We start from the raw sequence: 20,827 nt of genomic DNA on the forward strand, positions 1-20,827 counted from the left end.
CCAAATCGACGCTCCCTCAGGATTCGGTGACATCACACAGCTTGGACATGAACCTGTGCCCCCCCTGACTACATAACTCACCCTGCACATCACGCGGCCGTGCTTTTACCAGGTGAGCCACTCTTGCGGTCTCTTAGAAATTGCTACCTTAGCAGCCTCATTTTTGTCTTCTTTGTGAATCGTCCCTGCTTCCTCTTGCTCAGCGTGAGCTGGGGGCTGGTGGTGCTGCTCCTCTTTCTGGTGGCCTTCCTTCTCCTCCTCTTCCTGTGGTTGGTCAGACTCCTCGTCCAGGTGCTCTGGCTGCCCAGCCTGCTCCATCTCCTCCTCCGCCAGCTCCATCCTGTGATCCTCTTCTACCGGCTGCACCTGCAGGCCCTCCCACCTCCTGTCCCGGTTCTCCACTCGGGGAACAGCATACTTGCTCGGATGGGTGTTGTTACGTTCTCCACGCTCTTCCCTGACGTTTGGAGCTTCCGGTTGCTGACGGAGGCCATCAACATTTCCGACTGGTTGCTGTCCTCCCTTGTGAATCTAAAAGAGGCACACAAGCACATAGTACTCAAGGTTAATAATAATGTGTGTGTTTGTTGTGTGTGTGTGTATATATATATATATATATATATTATATATATATATATATTATATATCACACACACACACACACACACACACACACACACACACACACACACACACACACACACACACACACACACACTGAAATTGTTAACAGAACCTTGTATTGAGTCTCATCATTTTCCTCTTCATCCTCCCCTTGCCGCCCCAGTTTTGGTTCCTCTGGTACTGGTGTGTGGAGTCCAGGCTGTCTAAAGCTGGGCATTTTTTTAAGGGTTTCTTTAAACTGCTTGAATTCCTCTACCTGGGCCTAGAACAATCACAACAACAAGTTACACAGAGAATCACTGCCTGTATGAAGTATAACCAAGAATCATTTTAGACTTAATTTGCCTTGGCTTCAGTTATTATGGTAAGTTATAGCCTCCTGTTTAATTTGCTAAAACAGCAGAATATTGTTTATAAATATTAGGGTTTGCTCAATTGATCTGAAGTGGTGGCAAATATAAATAACACTGTCGTTTAAATCAATTAAAGATATGGACTCAGAAGAGACCAATGTCTAAATTAATATGTACTGTATGCAAATCCCCCCGAGTTACCTGTTTTTTTAAGACAAAAATTACATAAATAATGCCAGGTGTGTTGCCAATTTATAATTTTAACAGGTATTTGGATCCATCCTTATTTAGATCACTTGATTAGACAACATATTAAGTTTATTTTACATTTTGGTAAAGATCGTATTTCTAAAAAGGTGACTTTCTTAAATCAATTTACTCAAATAAAAAAAAAGTGCAAGAGTGTTCAAGTCTGCAAGCTGACGTCAAGTGATTAAACAAGCAGTGTGTGAACACCAGGTGCCTTGAAATAAAAGCTACAGCTAGGAGGTTATTGCAGTGCCACAACAGAAAAGACAACACTGGTGCTGAGTTGCACAAATTATGTCGATTTGCAGTGCTTAAGAAGAGCAGCGCAGACACTTTATTCAAAGCAAAGTAATCCCAGTTAAGGAGAACAACTACAGCAACTGTTTTCTGTTTGTTTTAACTGTCTCATCACCATATTTATTCTGTTTGGCTCGCTGAATCTGAAAAAAATAAAATAAATTTAAAAAAAGGATCCAGGAATAAATGCAGGTCACTAACTGCACATTAAAAAGATTAAATAAGTAACTTGTGTTACACTTCAACATAATTGTTCCCGTTTTGCAAGACAATGCGTACAACGAAAGGTAAAGAGGGAAAAGATAAACACCAGCAGAACGTGGGCATGCAATAAATGAACAGTATTAGAAGATTAGTAGTAGTCTTCAGCAGTGGGTCACACAAGGCAACATCCCAACCCACTGTCAATAAACGCATGCGGCCTCACTGGAAACAGAACTGCCAACAAGTAGAAGAATACAATTGATTAGATCTGGAGGCAGCCAAGGCAGTCACATCTTCAGCAATTGTACTGAGCTCAATTCAACGTTCCTTAGGGCTCAGATTAAACGATCGATTGATTAATGCAAGCAGGGGCAGGACACTCCATTCCTGGAGGTTCATTAGTAAATAATAACACGCTGTAGCATGCCTGTGGAAGGGTGTCCAGAGAAACAGACGCAGCAAGAATGCTACAAGACTGACCCCTGCAGTGTACATGAGGTAGTGCAAGCTTAATAACTAAGGATATGGTTAGAAAAGGGTTGTCACTGCCCTTGATTTAATGGGATGCCACTGTTAAAGAATTGGTTTACCTGATCCAATCAGCAGCACCTCGAAATTAAATCGTTAAGATTGAGTTTCTTGCAAACATTTAGATGCAGCGTGCAAGCTTCATGCATTTTACCAGTCACTAGGCAAAGCCACTCATTGCCTAAGCATTGCTTTATCCTAAACCAGGAATTGAAGAGATTTCTTCCAGACCTGTGCAGCAGCCAGTGCACTCTTGTGGTCATCTAAAGTCATTGCAAGTTGATCGTGTTCAAATTTTAAATCAGTGTGTTGTTTCTATGGTAAAGAAAAACAGGTTTTACAAATCAAGCATCACAGTCCTGTTCTGAATAAAACATTTCTCCTATGAGCTTTGTGTGGTATTTAGAGGCAGTAGTAGAATCTGGGGACTTTTTGCAGCATGTAAATGATCAGTGAACAGAATACCATTACCTTGTTTCAAAATGTGATTAACGGAGTGTGTTACAGGTAAAAGGATCCTATGCTTCATATACTTTAGACCAGGGCTTCTCAAACTCGGTACTGGGTACTCCCTGTGGCTGCTGGTTTTCATTCCAAGAGCTCTCAATTACTTACCTAGACCCTTAATTGAACTGCTAATTTGCTTAATTCGACCTTTTTGCTTGTTTTCAGCTCTTGAACAGCTATAACATTTGATAAGTAACTTGAACTGCAACTGTTTAAGAGCCGAAAACAAGTACACGTCTAATTAAGCAAATTATCAGTTCAATTAAGGGTCTAGTTAAGTAATTGAGAGCTCAGTTAGAATGAAAACCAGCAGCCACAGGGGGTCCCCAGGACCGAGTTTGAGAAGCCCTGCTCTGCAACAACACACTGCATTACTGTACACACACATTTACCTTGACATCCTGGAGCTGAGTATGTACATCTTGGTGAGCTTTTCTTATAAGCTTATTCTCTTCATGAAGGTTATAGATGTTTTCTGACAGAAAATAAATTCCATTATTTTCACCATTTGAAAACTGCACTCACAAATGCAAAAGGCTTTCAATTTACTAGGCTAAATCCGTCCTTTGGATGAGATGTAAAAACGAAGGCCCTATTGTAAGTGACTCTGCAGCAGCAGCTGTTGATGCATAGTTCACCCCCTAGTCTCCGTAAGTGGATTTGGAAAAAAGCGTATAAAATGACTACTTAATATTAAACTAATACTACTAATTTAAACATTTTCCCCAGTGGAAGGTAATACAGTACATATTGCTGTTGGCATTCTATGCTCACACAGCTTATGATTTAAATGAGAACAGGAACCTGACAGGTACCTTTCAGTTTAGAGATCTCAATCTCCTTTTCTTGCTGCAGGTTATCATATTTATCTTTGTGTTCAGTTAATGCTCTGTTGTGGTCCTCTCTCAGCAGCTGATGCTCTTCATGAAGACCATAGTACCGTTTCTTTAGTTCGTCGTGTTGATTCTGCAAGTCAAATATTCCCCAATTGTAAACGACATTGCAATTACCAGGCTCATGCTTTCAAACACAATAAAAAGGTGCCCTCTGCTCCACATTAAGTATTATTTCTGTGCTGGATGCAATATACTGTAGCATGACAGGGTGTGTGTCATTGTGGGATGTCACTCAGTTTCACCCCACAGCACAACGGAGAAGTGGCAATACAACACAACTCGCACACACATCTCCTCGGGCCATACTGTTACACGATAGCAGTGAGGTGGTTTGAAATGAAAAACAACTAAACAAAAACAGGGTCAAAAGAGAATCATGGGCTGCTCTGCATTGGAACAATGAAAAGAAAATAAATTCAATTATTTCTATTGTTTGATGCACGCATTCCAGATAATCAGAAAAGTTACATTGATCGATTTTCCAGGACTGACTGGGTCTCAATTGTGTGTAGCGCGATAACAGAGGGGACAGGAAAATAAAGTAAATATCTGGAAACATCTGCTCATTACAGGCAGAGCATGTACTGTATATCGGGGCAAGTTTAACTAAGCTGAAAACCAGTAAAGTGCCAGACCAAACCCTTCCGCCCTCTTGTTAGATAAAAGCTCTACCTGTATTAAAACTGGAGATACTGCCCCCACAAATACCCACTTTTCTTGGCTACATGTAAATTTGAAAGAAACACAGGGCAAAAACCCAAAGCTGCCACCCTTTGACTACAAAATTCCTACACCATTTCACTGAGATACCAGAGGTGTGCTTCAGTCCTGACCTGCCTTGATATCTTCTATTTTATTTATCATGCTATTCTGGCACACTTCTACTCAAAAGTTTCAAAGTAGCACAAAATGGGGGGGGGGGGACCCATTAAGAAGCCACTGAGAGCTGAATCTAATCTCCAAGCAATTTGAAAACCTTTATATTCTCAGGGTTTGAAAAGCGCTCAAAACACTGGCATTAATGTAACTACAGTCCTTTGCTGATAGTTATCAAACTGTCAGCTTCAGTTACCTCCTTGCATTCTGAAGTGTCAAAGCATTGAAACTCGAGTGCCCGGACAGAGCAGAGTTCTTTTGTTCTTTCTTTCTTTCTTCCCCCCCTCCTGGCTTGGTCTAACTAAAAGAGCACAACAAGATGTTTTTGTTTTCTCTTGTGAACACAATGTGCCAATTGTAATACGCATTGCCCTTCAATTTAACTGAAACAATCCATTTTTGAATGATGACCTCCTTATTCCCATGTGCCATTCCCTTGAAACATTGGAATATACTTTAAACCTTCTTTACTAACATAACATTACTTTGAGATAACTCTGTAAAGTCAGTTTAATCTCCAGGGGCTGCTAATTGTAATGTACTCAACAACTTATGTAGCTGTAACTATAACCTACTAAAATAACACCACAGTTTTACGTTTGTCATTAATAAAACTGATGCTGTCTAATTTACAGCACAAGATCTATACAAAACTGCAAGGAAACACACTGTGTAACGCAGATTAAAGTTAAGATTCTAGGAATAAAATATGTTGCCATCACTCACCAGTGTATTCATCCCCAATATAATTAGATTTACTGATTTCGGAATATTGGCACCTAGACAAATGGGCATAGGTTTTCCATTACCAATACCAATTAGTGAATAGCATGGCAACCTATTTGTCACTGCAGTTGATGTGTCTAGTGCTATTATTGCAACATCAGATACGATCAGAAGGGATAAGCGGGCATGACTCTTAGTCAGCTGCCAGTTATTGAATGTTTACATGCACAAGGAATGCAGAAAAATCAACCAATTGGGTCTATTGTGATCAGGTGACCACCTAACACAAGCTTAATCAAATGGTCTCTATAGAACATGAATGGTGACCAATGTATTTTAAAGTACTGATGCTTCTGCAGATGTGTGTGCACATGGTAAAATCAATTCCTTAAAGTTCCAAAGAGGGAGGGCTAAGCAGGAGTAGGTCTGGAGGATTGACAACATAATGCAAAAGCCTTCACTTCTAGGTTACATGTTAATCCTGACCAGGCTTCTAATACATCAAAGTCATCTCAATAGAATGTGTTCTCTCAGCCTAATGGCAAGTGCACTAGTGCCCATATCCACACCAGTGCTGGGTACTGATTTATACTGGTGCCTCACAGAGAGGCAAGCATGAGTGAGACCGAGAAGAGTGCCTGCTTGCTCGCTCTCTCTCTCTAAAGTTTTACAGTGGCTTTCCAAAATATTCACTTTAAAATCTACAAATTGTTTTAAATTAATTACAAATACAAATCATAAAATAATTGATTGCATAAGTATTCACCCCCTTGAGTCAATATTTGTTAGAAGGGGCACCTTTGGCAGCAATTACAGCCATGAGTTTATTTGGATAAGTCTCTATCTCTATTTGCCCATTCTTCTTTGCAAAATTGATCAAGCTCCATAAAGTTGGATGGGGACCTTTGGTGAACAGCAATTTAACTCTTTCCACATATTCTCAATTTGATTGACGTCCGGGCTTTGACTGGGCCACTCCAGGACATTGACCTTTTTGTTTTTAAGCCACTCCAGTGTGGCTTTGGATGTATGTTTGGGATCATTGTCCTGGGAGAAGATTCATATTCCAGCAAGTCCCAGGTCTCTTGCAGACTTCAGCAGGTTTTCCTCCAGGATTTCTCTGTACTTTGCTGCATCCATTTTGCCCTCTTTGCCCTCTAAGCATCCCCATAGCATGATGCTGCCACCACCATGCTACATGGTAGGGATGGTGTTCTCAGGATGTTAGGTGTTAGGCTTGAATGTTCCCTCATCTTCATGATGTAGTTTTTGTTAGGAAATGTACTAACCAACTGTGGGACCTCCCAGAGACAGGTGTATTTAACCTGAAATCATGTGAAACACCTTAATTGCACACAGGTGGACTCCATTCAACTAATTATGTGACTTCTAAAGACAATTGGTTGCACCAGAGCTTATTTAGGTGTGTCATAGCAAAGGGGGTGAATACTTATGCAATCAATTATTTTCTGTTTTACATTTGTAATTAATTTAGGACAATTTGTAGATTTTATTTTTCACTGACATTACGGACTCTGTGTTGATCAGTGGAAAAAACTCCTAATTAACACAATAAAATGTGGAGAAGTCAAAGTGGGGTGAATACTTTTGAGAGCCACTATATGCCCTCATATCAGTTCATTTATTTATAATATACCACCCGCTCAATATATCGCGGGTGTCGGGGTCCAATAAAAATTCTCTCTCTCTCTCTCTGTGGTGAGTGGAGCGCAAGAGTTATGATTCAGAAGAGTCTAAGCTTTTGCAATTTATTTATATATAGATAGATCAGCAAAATCGCATATCGTAGATCAGCAAAAAAAAATCACAGATACAGCGTGTAGTTTGGGGGGAGGGGGGGTATTGACTCGCCAGCATGGCTGCCGCTGTGTGCCTGATATCGGGGTGTCGGTGGAGGATTGCCTGGTGGCAGTAGGAGAGGTTGTGGGTTTTGACAAAATAAAATCAGCTTCGAGGATGAATAAAGCTCTAATCATTTTTTTTAACTGATGTGGATTTGGCAAATAAGTTGGAGGAGAGTTTAGTGTGCAGGGGTCTTTTATTGAAGTTTCACCTTTAGTAACACTCGTAACCAAAGTAATACTGTCTAATGTCCCCCCCTTCTTAAGAAACGAGTTACAGGAAAAAGAGTTATCAAGATATGGAAAATTAATGTATCCCATTAAGAGAATCGCTCTTGGTTGTAAAAATCCCAGTGTGAAACATGTTTTGTCTTTTAGAAAGCAAGCATTTATTTTACAAAATGACCCTAATTTAGTTATTGAGGTAGCGTGGAATTTTAATGTCAAGGGGACGAATTGCATCGCAGGAGGTGGGGCCCCCCACGCTGCCAAAAGGCCCTGCAGTGGGATAGGACTGGGGGAGCCGAGGTGTGTTATTTGGGACAGAGCTGTTCATGCAGAGGAACTGGGAGGGCCTGGTGGATAAGGTGAGGGGCATCTGCACAGCTGGCAGGGGCTGCTGCCTTAGCTGTCATTCAAGGGGAGGATCCTGGTCATCAATAATTTGGTGGCCTCCATGTTATGGCACAAGCTGGCATGTCTGGACTCTCCATTGGGAATGGCAGAGGAGATTTAGAAAATACTGGCTGAGGCCGGCAGTTCTGTACCTCCCCACTGATGAAGAGGGGCAAGGCCTGGTCAGCAGTGCCAGCAGGATGGCAGCCTTCAGACTGCAGGCAGTGAAAAGGCTCTTGTACGCTGAGGAAGGTGCTCACTGGAGAGAGATAGCCTTTTATTTTCTGAGAAGAGTAGGAGGAATGGGGCTAGATCAGAACTTGTTTTTAATTGATTTTGTCAGGTTAGATAAGACAGGTCTCCCCTCTTTTTATATTAATATTTTTAAAATGTCGCAAACAGTAAGAGTGGATAGGGAGGAGGGGTCAGTGATAGGGCAGTCTTTATTAAAGGAGCCCCTATTCTTTAATCACCATTTTCCCCATTCAGTTTTTTCAGTTGGGGGTGCTGTGAGCCAGTTTTGCTAAGGCTGGAGTAACCCGACTGGTTCATTTGACTGAGGCCACCCCTGTTTGATCTCAGCAGTTCACCTGGCCAGGCGGCTGGGCTGGCACTCGGAAATGCTGACTGAGAGAATGATAAATTAGCTGAAGAACTCTCTCTTCCCAAAGCTCAAGGAGGCTTGAGGAGGGGCTAGCTGGGGGTTTGATCAGGGAGTGGACCTCTTTTTCCCTACAGTTTTTTTATCCCCAGATTTAGGTGAAGAAGAGGACGGGGATGGAGCGAGAAAGGGACTGTGGACACAAAATGGAGAAGCCATTTATAGGTAGCGGAAGAGTGAGTCGGTATGGAGGGTGTTGTATAAATAGCCCCTCACCAAGAGAGCAGGGGACCTGCAATGGAGGATCCTGCACTGTGCTGTGTCTACTGGCAGGTTCCTCCAGAGTGGACCTCAGCATCAGGGCTGAGTGCTGTTTCAGTGGGGAGCAGGAGGCAGTGTTCCACATGTTCAGTGACTGTGTCAGGTGGGATCATTCTTTCACCTCCTGCAGGGGCTCCTGCAAGCTCTTGGGGTGACTTTTTGCAAGAAGATTTTTATTTTTGGGTTCCCCTATAGTCTTGAAACAAGGAATAGGAGTGTTTTAATTAACTATTTTAGGGCAGGCAAAATTGGCCATGTTAAAATCCAGGAAAAATAAGATTTTAGAGGTAGGACTAACAGATGTTATCAGACTTTTTCGTATTTTAGTAGTTAGCTGGGTAATGGTGGATTTTAATTAGTTTAAAATAGTCAGTAACCAGGAGGGCTTTCAGGAGAGGTGGTGTGTGGGAGACGCCTTGTGCTCATTGAGTGAGGAGGGAGAGCTGCTGGTTAACTTCTAGTTTTAATTTTATTTGGTTTTATTGTTTTACAAGGTTTTTGCTTTGGGTTTAATCTGGAAAATAACTGCTTAGATTTTTTTTAAATAGAGGATTTTTGTTTTTATTTACATTTTATGATCCTTTTATTTTGTTAAAATCTGTTTTTAAAAGGAGAACATGATGTTTTTTTTAGGATTTTATGCTGTTGCCTGGGGAGGTTTCCCTGGAGCCAGCAAGTATCTTAATTATGTTGTGTTTTACCTTATTGTTATTTAATGGATTTTAATTGCAATGATTTAATAAAGGATCTTAAAAGTCAAAGTCGAGAGACAGAGAAAGAGAGGGCCGTGATATAACGAGAGACCCATAGAAAAACAAATAGGCTAATCACAAATACTGTACAACCACTCCCTCGTTATATCAGGATTGTCAGGGTCCAATATAAATCCTCGACGCCTTCCACTTTCTAATTTTTCGTACAAAAAGTTAAGTTCATCAACTTAAGTCTCCAATTAATTTCATGAATCTTCCTCTCCTTTCTCAAAATGCTCAAACCGCTGCATTGAAAGAATCCATTCACAACATAGGAGGCTTGTTGCTAGGGAGTCGACATCACTGCCCTGTGACTTTTGCTAGTGCATTGCTTAAAAAAAAAAAAAAAAACTTCAGCAAGTAGATATTTATTTGCTTTGTGTTATTGTGCAATACTAATGCTTTGTTTTTAATTGTTCTGTATATCTTAGTTTGTGATGTGCAGTACAACATAAAATCTACAGTAATTATAAGTGAAATTGTCTATATATATATATATATATTGCAGCTAAGGCATGCGCAGTTAGACTGTAAAAATGGGGATCCAGCTCCAGGACCGCGATATATCAGAATCCACAGTATAGCGAGGGGCGATATAACAAGGGGTGGGTGTATTACTAAAAGAAAAAATCACAGCTGACAGAAGGGACATAAATGATAGCAGCACAGCCACTTGCATACCACATCTTAAAACAGTCTAATCATTAATATATATTTGAAATAATACCATTTAGCTGACAGATTTTTCACATTTTGTTTTGCACCCAACATTTACCAACCTTTAACATTTCGTGTTGCACATTCAGGGAATTAAACCTGCTTGTGGAATCTTGCTGTAAACAAAAGAAACAAATAAACAAAGTTCATATTTTACAAACAAGCTGTGAAATCCATCATGAAACTGACTATTTGTCATGCACATTAAATAAGCAAAAACAAACCTCTGACCCTGAAAACTGAAAACATATTTTAAGTCTCATACAGTCTGCGGAAAGCTATTGATTAATATCTGTATTCCATCTTCCGTGTAATTTAGTCAGAGCTGAAAATTACAGCCTGCCTAAGTAATATAAAAAATACTGACAGGTTTTTAGGGATTTTTTTTGCTAATGGTAGCACATTTTCAGGCAGCCATGCCCTAAGTCAGCATTACTTGATCATTGCTGTTTGGCAAAAGACTTTTGCTTGACAGATGCAAAAAGTTTTTCCCCACACTTAATCAAAGCAGTGAAATCTATGATATCTGGCACCCAGGGAGATGTGTAGTGGTATACCACTTTTGTTTTATATAAAGTTCATATATATAAGTTCATATATATCAAGAAAGCAGTTACACAACAGAGCCAAAGTGGTTTATCATTTTGGACACCTAGAGGAATCTTCACCAGTGGCTTGCACGGCTGACAATTGTTTGATTATGGTTTCATGCAGACTGGCTTCCACTGACTTTCAACTCTTTCCTCATTATCAAGATGATCTGTAACGATGTACATCCCAGTATACAAAAAAAGACTCACCTTATCTTTATTTAGCGACTGCTGTGCTTCCAACTTGTATACAAGGAAATCTTTAATTCAAGAAAAACGAGTTAAAACATCAAGGACAAAAAAATAAATAAATTCATTCTAGACAGAAGAAATGCAGGTCTAAAAAGCAGCAAAGCGGAAACTGGGTTTATGAAATCCAAGGCATTGGTCACAGCCATGCAAAGTGTATCCATGCTCACAAAGATCTTTCGTATTTGCTATTTGAGCTGTTCTAGCATTTCTTGCCAGATATATGGAGTGTATGGTGGTAATTTAGTATTACTAATACAATTCACATATGTAACCTTTTAGGTTTTAGACAGAACAGCTGCAGTGGAAACAGTCACATTACCTTCTTTAGCCTTTTTGTGCTCAAGCCTTTCTTTTTGCAATGACTTTTCTAATCTTGATCTGTGTTCATATACAACTGTTGGGGAAGAAAAACAAATAAAATACTGTGTCTGTGTATTTCATATACACACACATGATCTGTAAGGGAATTGCTTTGTTTGAAAGCACATCTGAGGATATTTCTAAAGGGCAGACAATAGCTAACTAGACATCTCCCACCACACAATGTATAGAGGTGAATAATGAAGGATCCAAACTAAATCTCTACTAGACTCCCACATGCAGTTTGTATACTTTGAGGGTCAATTTGACCATCATACCATGAAGTTAGACAAAAACACACACACATTATATATATATATATATATATATATATATATATATATATATATATATATATATATATATATACACACACACACACATATATATGTTTTTACATGTAATTCACCCTCCCTCTAATTTACTAGGGGATTACTGCCAAACAGTTCATTCCTGATGGGGAGGGAGGGACACAGAGTAAGCAGGCTCACCACAGCAACATCTGACAGCCATCTGCAATCCTCCCTCACTCACATAAACTTTAGCAGTCAACACAGAACAGGCCCTGAAAATGCACTGTCCATCTGACACAGAGTCAGCATACTGCACTAGTGTGCTGTAATGAACAGATTCTGATCCAATATGGAAATGCTTTATTGAAATTACACACATTTAAAAAAAAAAAAAATAGCATAGAATCAAAAGTGTTTCTAAAATTAAATTATGTAGGAGCCCTTATAATGAGTTTCTAAAAAGTTGATTTTAGAAACACTGGGCCAATATGTTTTCTTCTCTTAATTTGGAAAAAGAAATGTAGGAGCAGTATTTGCGATTTTTGTGCTTGGTTGGCATTCACTCCAGTTGGGTAAGCAATACAGTATTTCAAAGCAAGACAAGGTAAAACTGGCTATCCAGGTTTCTCACCTTGACACTGACCTTTGTCAAAAAAAAAAAAAAAAAACCTCAACACCCTGGAATTAAATCCGGAGTCTTAATTTCTCTAAATCACATCCTCTGCGTGGTCCTCGCCGTGGTTCATGATTAATCTGAAAGGGCTCCCAGCTGCACATAGAGACGGCATTGCTAATCTGTTCTTGTCAACCGTCTCTGGTTCATTATTTATCCACTTGAGTCAAGGACATCAGTCATGAACTAATGCATCAGGAGCCTGAGCAACAAAATAACAGGGATGTAATGACTATTCCTCAGGCCACTAACAGCTAGCTATGTATCAAACAACTCCTCACAATACCCAGCAGCCACAGTATTTCTCATCTATGTCACTTCAATAAATTAGATTAAGGGCAGGCACAGAAAATGCACTGTGAACTTGGTTAAGCTTTAAATAAATTCTACCTGCCTGAGTCTTTCTTGCACCCTTTCTCGTGACAGCCCCACTACAAGAGGACTTTCCATCTCTAAACCCCTATCAATGCTGGTATTACAAGGAAGATAAGTTAGCAATAATTAAATTGGCACTCAGTGAGATTCAATGAAAGGATTACCTCAGTATGATATGCTGTAATTAGTTTGAGATTTAAAGATTAGATCTTTAAACTATAAAACAATGAACTGCAAGATATGCAGCAACACTAAAAGAAACTTCTTTGACTAAACATTTTGTTAACAGATATCTTTAAGGCTTAATACATAATTAAATAAAATCCTAGGCACAGCATGTTACAAAGAACATGTTATATTGTTGTACATAGGCAAACAAAGTAAATCGACCTGTATGCAGCAGCCAGTCAAAGTGTCTGTCAGGTTTTGAGTTTAAACAGGCGCTGTCCTGGCTGGTGGTCTTCAGTGCATGCCATAGACAAATGGCAATTCAGTGACGCTGCTAAATAGCCCCACACTTCCCTAAAACTGAAACTACTCATGAATGCAAACAAGACGATTCACTTTCAGCGAGTTAGTGCCAGCGTCTTAGTTTTATTTGGCAATCTTGTGGCCCAGATTCAACCAACCTTTTTTACATGAAATTCTTCTTGGAGAGATATGTGGCTATGTTTGAAGAAGTGTCTCAATCATTTGTTTTTGCTAGTTCTGGAAAGTCATGCAAAGGGTACAATAAAGTACTAGTCGGTTACCAGTCTTTTATTATTATTTTTTTTGGCAAGTGATTCCACTGAATTTTGAATCCTGGAAAAAATCTATATCCACAAAAAGTTGAAAAGGATCTATGATTAAAGTCATTAGTACTGTTAACAATAATAATAATAATAATAATAATAATAATATAATAATAATAATAATAATAATAATAAAAAAAGTCTTTAAAGCTTGACAAGCACAGGAACTATTATAATCTCATATCTAGTCTGCTGTCCATGACCTCAGTGAAACTCTGAATAAAGCTTGGAAGCTTGCCAGTTGTTATCTCTCATCAAACAGCTTCCTGTTAATGGAAAACCAGATACAAATACATAAAAAAAAACTAGTTTTTGTGTTTCATTCAGGATTTGAACAAGTGCACTGCTTTTTACACAAGAAAATTAACATCCAGTGCCCTTTAACAGGGATGGAAGCATTGAGCATTTGGAGTTCAAAACAAAAAAGTAGCAGAAAACCTTTACTGCTATCCTAGTAAAATGTCAGGTTAACATTCTGTCTTCCTTGACTCAAAGGGCATGCAAACAAACGGTGCATCCCTTGGTTTTAATTCTACTTAACATTGGACTGAGTTGCATTGTTTTCTCTGCCCTATCTGTGAATCTTCTTAGCCAAGGTAGCTGCATGATTACTTGGCTGAATTACCTTTCTAATTACATTTGACCTCAATAAACTATTCCATAAGTATTTGCCTGTATGCTCCAATAGTATGAAAAAGCTTTCCTGTATATATTAAATAGGCATGTCTCAATAGGAATGCATTTATCATGCCCCAAATCTGCTTCTGTTTTCAGACTATGGTAACATTAGGGATGTACAAAGCAGTTCTTCTGAAAGTGGACCCTATGACGCTAACACTGTATGTGGCCCTGAAACCAGCTCAGTTCGGGTGAAGGGAACCAAATGAAATTAAACAAGCAGGTTTGATCACCGTTCAAGCATCCAGGCAGGTTTTATGACTGCAGCTAGACGTGTTGGAAAATTAAAATGTATCTTATCAATGAGCCTCCTTAATTCCTGAACTTCAAAACCTTAGCTGATTAATGGAAATTATTAACAGCACTGAGTTCAGAAGCCGTACCGCACTTCTATCTACCAGCCATACAGTAGATATGTAACATGAGCTCAATCAGCCCAGCTGTCTTCATGGTAGCAAGCTTCAGCACTATCTAGTGAACATTAGATGAAAGTGGCTGGTCGAGATGAAGAAACTTTGTTCCATATTTAAGGAATCTAAAAAGAAATTTGGTGCAAACTACCCAGGTAGCAGCGGTTTTAATGGAATGTCAGTATGCTCAACAAGTCTATCGGGAGAAAACAATGTAGTTATTGTTATGCTGGAAGCAATACAAACAAGAAAGCATTATGACTAATGAAAAATATCGGGTTTGGGTTAGATGCTGCTGGGGTATAATGTTACCTGTTTTGGTCTCCAAATGCAGCAGACTTTCAAGACAGACGAGCCAGGTAGAGGAGAATGCTTCAATCGCTTTCTACCTTTGCTAATTGAGATTAATGTGTCTGTTGTTTTGGTAGATGGTTTGATTCTAATAAAAAAAGCGCACTCCTTGACAAGAAAATCATCAGTGAGGCACAGGGAAACAGAACCAGGTACTGCACAGAAGAATTATAAAGACACCAAGGACTGAGGTTTCCATTCAGCTACCTTTTAGCTACATTTAAGCCTCCCACCACATTTTCGTACTCGTACTTCACAGCAGACAATGGCAGCTTGTTAACAGGGCTCATCTTTTGCATACTTGCCTTTGGTTTTTGAGGTTTAACACTTCCTGCAGTCATTTAACTGGCAGACAATGCCAGCTGCCCCATTGCTTCTTTAAGAGATTTGACTTTAGATCACAGTTCACTAAAAATAAAATAAAAAAAAACACAGCAATAACCCTTGAACAGTCATGTTTTTGAAGGGCACTGTAGCGCAAACATTTAGAATCATACACCGCGTGACCTGACAATGAATAGCTTGGATGTTCAACACCACTGGCTGTAAAATGTCTTCTAAACAGAATCTAGTGCTATATGTTCCCACCAAAATTGAAATAGTTCTGTTATTCCTTCAGTTGCAGGTGTACAAGCAGGGCTGCAGAATGCAAATTAACCACCCTAAGGACTTAAAATAAATAAATAAAAAAAGAAAGAAAGAAAGCACTTTTACCCTAAAATTACTAAAAGTACTTAATGAAAAAAAATTAAAAATAAATAAAATAATCTCTTAAAACAAGGAGGCGTATTTTACATTATTCCAGTAAACTAATAAATGTTTCTTTTGAAACAGTGCTGTGTCTAAGCTATCCTCTCTACAACCCACAATAATGCTCCAAGGCTTTCTCACCGTAACTCACCCCCCCCGCCCCCGACTTAGTGTCCATAAGGTTTGCAGACTGTGCCTCGAAGACTTAAGACATTCTGTAACTACTCTGAGTACAACAGCCATAAATGTACCGTAACTGTGGCATCTCATACTGGGAATCAACAAGATGCTCTTACTGTACACTCTACCTTCTCAAATCAGCAAGGCAGTATAGTGGCTACTTTATACTCAGCGGGAACTCAGCTAAATTGAAAAGAATAATTAAGCTCTCATAGAAAACAGATCTCATTATCAAACAGTAAAAGACAGGATAAATGCCATAAGCTTTCAAGAGTGCCATATAGATAGCATTAAACTACTGTCTTATGCAAATACAGACACATTCAGTAAACATAAGAACGTGCCTAAGTCTAAGATATGACCCACATCATATCCTGATTCATGCATTAATTATTTACTTTGGGCAGGTGCAAAAGAAAACTAAAAGTAAGTAACCTGATATTAAGCCGATCATATTCAAAGTTTTACTTCACAATTTACACAGCAAATATATTGTACAGTGTGTGCTCATGCCATTGTCAGGACAGTTCCAAACCAAGCAAAAGTGTAAATGGGACATTGTGTTTCTGTGTAAACAGAGTCAAATAATCTGATACAGCTGAATGCTCAACTGAGAACAATAGTTAATGATGTTCTGAGTATGCCAATAACATACATCACTCCAGTAGGAGGGTGAACATACCACTAAATGACACTGTGATTATGTTTTGTTGCAGGTACAGTAAAAGCAATAAGACTTGCTGTTCTCAACGCTGCACAATGGGTATGCATTGCTCTCATGGGGTTCAGTTTGTTTGAATACTTCCGAGTCTATTTTAATAATCTAAACATGGCACAACTAAACTGTGCATGCAAATCTCTTGTACGAGGAACATGTGCAGTACATTTCCAAGTCTTCTTGTAATACTATACAGAAGAAACAGGCCCTTTTTGCATCATGCAATTCATTCAGTACAATCTGCAACACTGCGTTCCCACTCAATCTATCAAGCACATGTCTAAGCAAAGGTTATTTTACGTAGAACTGCTGTACTCTAGCAAACACAGTCCACATAAAACTGAAAATCTCTGTGATCTGGTGTATAATAATTACTTTACTGAATGTGTTTAAGAGAACAATAAAATTCTTCTTACGTTTCCTTTTTTGTAGTACTGTTACACTAATTGATAAGCTAAAAAAGAAGCACACACACACCCCACATTAAAAGAGAAAGTCCTAACAAGAAAACTAAGCAAGAAATTGTACAGCTTTGACTAGGACTATGGATCATTTACTGAATCTGTCTGTCTGACACTGAACTTTGCTGTAACAACAAATAGCCGCTGTTTTCTAACAGAGACTAACTCAACTTCTTCCTCTTACAGCAGACTGGACCTGCACTTTTGTAGCAAAGCATTAATAAAATCTTGCTGTCGTCTGTCAATCTGGCTAAGGTGATGCATTGATTTATCGAGGCATCGTATTGTTTGACAACTATTGATAGTCAAGCCTGTGCATCGTTTTTGTGTAAAGGGTTTAAGCAAAGAAAAGTTTTTATTTTTTATTAGAGTTTGGAAATTGGCAATTAAATTTTGCATTAAGTGCAGAGCTTCTCTGCTCCCCTCAGGTCTGACTCACTGAATCTGCACACGATTGAGCTCACCTTCTCTGCCCTGCCTCCTGCAAGTGTTTGCTGATGGGATTGGATCTGTGCAGGAGTTAAGAGCTAGAATTACAAATACTGTATCGACAGAGCTACAATGCCTTTTGATGTTTGACAATTATTTTCTAAAGTAAGATAGCAAGAAAACAAAGTAAATAAAGTAATTTTTAGGATACTCCGATAACACAATTAATTTTCGTGACCATTAGACATGCAGAGGTCATGCTAGCCTTTAAAAATGTGCATTTGCAAAAAGCATACCATTACCTTCCAACGTAACTATTTCAGATTAAGTTAACATGCAAAACAGTACACAGTATAAATGACAGTAGAACTAGACAGACAAGTTTACCATGAAACGTTTTCTTTTGAAAATCCCTCATTCACACCGTAAAAATCAGTGTTGAAGAACATGTACCAATGTCTCTGTGGGTAGCTGTCAACATCATAACTGTTTACAGTTTTGCTGTTTTAAAGGTTCTTTAAATTTTCATTTTAGTACCCTAGTCAAAAAATGACTCGTGCCCTTTCCAAATCAAAGTCTTAATTCTCAGGAGCGTCCACTTAAATTGTCATGTTTTAGATCAGTGATTGTCAACCCTAGTCCTGGGAGAACACTGCCCTGCTCGTTTTTGTTCCAACCAAGCACTCAATTACATAATTGAACCCTTAACTGAACTAATAATTTGCCTAATCTGAGCTTTTTAAATAGAGTAGCTTATAAAAAGTTTAACAATTTATGTTCATTATACAATTTTATACCTAAAGTGAAATCTCCAGCTGTTTAAAAAAATTAAAAAGCTCAGATCAGGCAAGTTATTAGTTCAATTAAGGGTTCAGTTATGTAATTGAGTGCTTGGCTGGAACAAAAACCAGCAGGGCAGTGTCCCCCAGAACCAGGACTGAGAACCAATGTTTTAGATGATCCGACGAAAGCATTTGCTGGTCTGTACTCTGTTCTGACAGCTAAACCCTGGTGTGCTGGTACACAAGGTACAGGTATCGTAATTGCAATTAATGCAAATTTCTGAGCATGTGTTTTACTTGTCCAAATTCTTGGCAGAGAGTCAACATGTAAGATGCTCCGATACAGATTAGTTAGTCGCTACTAGAGACGCGTGCAGGGCTATATGGGATACTGAGACCTCTGCAGGATTTTTTGTTTTGTTTTTAAAGAGGATGCAGGGAGCAGTGGAACCATTTTTACACATTTCATTGCATAAAACTATTTTGTAATATAAACACAATTATTGGATAGGAATGAAAAGGGGAAATGTTGTATTTTAGAACTGCACTGGTATTGTTTACGTTTTATTAAAATGTTGTGCATAGTTTTTTCTCTCCATTGATTGTTACTCTGACTGGTTGCGGATTTAAAATACTTTTTAGGGGGATTTTGCTTTGACACCCATGGATACAAATCAACACGAAATATATATATATATATATATATATATATATATATATATATATATACTACAATATACTACTGTATAGCCATAAACTGATGCAATCAAGTTAATATGCATAATAGTTTTTAAATCTTTAAAACTTACAGTATGGACTACGGATATTTTACTGCTATCTGAAACTTCCCCACCACAAAGAGGGGCAACAACTACACACAATACAAACCAGAAATTGTTGTTTACTTGTTTCAGTAGAGCAGTAATCCCACACGGAGGTAATATAAAGCATATACAACACTTCATTGGGCATGCGCCGGTATGTTTCAGAGTACATGTAAAGGTACATGCAGAAGTCATGTTTTTTGGCACGGAATAGATGCTCGATAACAGTGATTTTGGACACAGCAGTGTGGCAATACAAAGATGTCTGGGTTTATACGGATTATTATACAATGACCAAATACATTCAGATCAGCAAGGTGGGATAGTTTATGTTTTATTTTTCATGTAACAAAAAAAAAAAACCCGTTGCTTGAAGAAACCCAACTAGCCTAGAACAGTTTCATAGAGGTCACGTGTTGAGGCTTCACGGATCATACGAGACATAGATGCTGTGCAACATAGTACTTTGAAAGCAAACTCAAATATTGTTTGTAAAATATTTTAGACAACTGGTAAGTTACACAGGAACGCCAACATGTTTGGGATGCATGTGTTTGTTTACATTTTAAATACAATTTACAACAAGTACATTTTTACATGGGTTTGGTTGCCGTTTAAAACGTGGAAAGGAATGTTTTTTTTTCACAAACATTAGAACTAAAATGATCTACAATTCTGCTTTAGAGTTAGAGTGCAATTAAAAAAACCTCTGACAACTACCCATGATGTACAAAAAGGTCTTGTCAGATCTACAAAACAGGTGTTTTTTAAAAGGGGTTATAACCAAAGTGCTACTAAAGCACGTCCATTTGCATAGCAAACATGTATTGTCATTTTAATACTTGTCAGACCAAGTTCACCTGCAGAGCGAGATGTTCTCTACGCCTTAAACACCTTCATTCCTTTCATTACCCAACCAGCAGCTTCACCTCATGAAGACAAGGAACGACCAAGGAAATGCAGCTACAGACATGAAAAGTTTAACCTACTGTATTTATGTACCATATATTATAGCTGGCTCTTTGCGTTAACAAATATTATATATTTACACAGTAGACGCGTGTTAGTAGCAATATCTGGTAAGAGTAACCGCCTCTTACGAGCAACATTTTCCTGGGAACACTTTCCTTACCATTACAAATCTACATGGTATCAGCAACATTTATGTCGTTGTGACGTCACATCCTCAGCAGTCGACCTTATGCAGATACCGTAAAACTCCCATTAATCGCCAAAAAATGCATACAGAAGTCTGTGCAGTGCGCTTATCAGTTTGTTTTACAAGGCATCTTCGTTCTGTGCTTGATCATTCCAGCGTTTATTTCCCGCAATGTGCAATAAATAAATAAATAAACAAAGCTGCTTACTTTGCCGTGATCGCAACTAGAAGGAAATTCAGCTGTATAAGGATCGTACAAAAGAGTAGCCATAAAAAAGAGCAAGTGAAGTGAATGTACGCACTGTACAAAGCTTGCTGATTGTGTGCTATTATTCAGTATCTATCTGTGCAGTTGAGCATTGTTTCCTTCATAATAACAATAATATTTTATCTGTAAACGTGTAACCTGCATTTTAAAAAGTAACGAAAATAAATGTACTTTGGCAAGTAACTAGGAATTTAATTTTTTCATTTGAAATGCTTTACGGAAAGTGTTTTTATGTACAAAATACATGTTTAATGACACTCCCCTGTCGGACATGACATCGACACAAAAATTATGATTATCTAATAACAAGCGTCTACTGTGTATGTAATATAATATATATATATATATATAT

The 20,827-nt window shown here is 38.5% G+C and overlaps 1 protein-coding gene across 6 annotated transcripts in view; it reads right to left on the reverse strand.

The window, feature by feature from the left end:
- Positions 1–20,827, reverse strand: part of LOC121322877 (Golgi integral membrane protein 4-like) — a 31,816-nt gene that overhangs the window by 7,744 nt on the left and 3,245 nt on the right. For 4 of the 6 annotated variants that reach the window (XM_041263355.1, XM_041263356.1, XM_041263359.1 and 1 more), the window contains exons 2-10: positions 11,290–11,364; positions 10,929–10,978; positions 10,191–10,244; positions 4,731–4,835; positions 3,578–3,728; positions 3,155–3,237; positions 2,487–2,570; positions 737–886; positions 148–531 (exon numbers count right to left, since the gene is read on the reverse strand). In XM_041263355.1, coding sequence (XP_041119289.1) covers positions 148–531; positions 737–886; positions 2,487–2,570; positions 3,155–3,237; positions 3,578–3,728; positions 4,731–4,835; positions 10,191–10,244; positions 10,929–10,978; positions 11,290–11,364 — 1,136 coding nt within the window. The remainder of the gene's footprint in view (positions 1–147; positions 532–736; positions 887–2,486; positions 2,571–3,154; positions 3,238–3,577; positions 3,729–4,730; positions 4,836–10,190; positions 10,245–10,928; positions 10,979–11,289; positions 11,365–20,827) is intronic. The other 2 variants (XM_041263357.1, XM_041263358.1) reach the window with 2 other exon arrangements.

This window comes from Polyodon spathula, chromosome 11 (assembly GCF_017654505.1).
Source record: "Polyodon spathula isolate WHYD16114869_AA chromosome 11, ASM1765450v1, whole genome shotgun sequence".
Lineage (NCBI taxonomy): Eukaryota > Metazoa > Chordata > Actinopteri > Acipenseriformes > Polyodontidae > Polyodon > Polyodon spathula.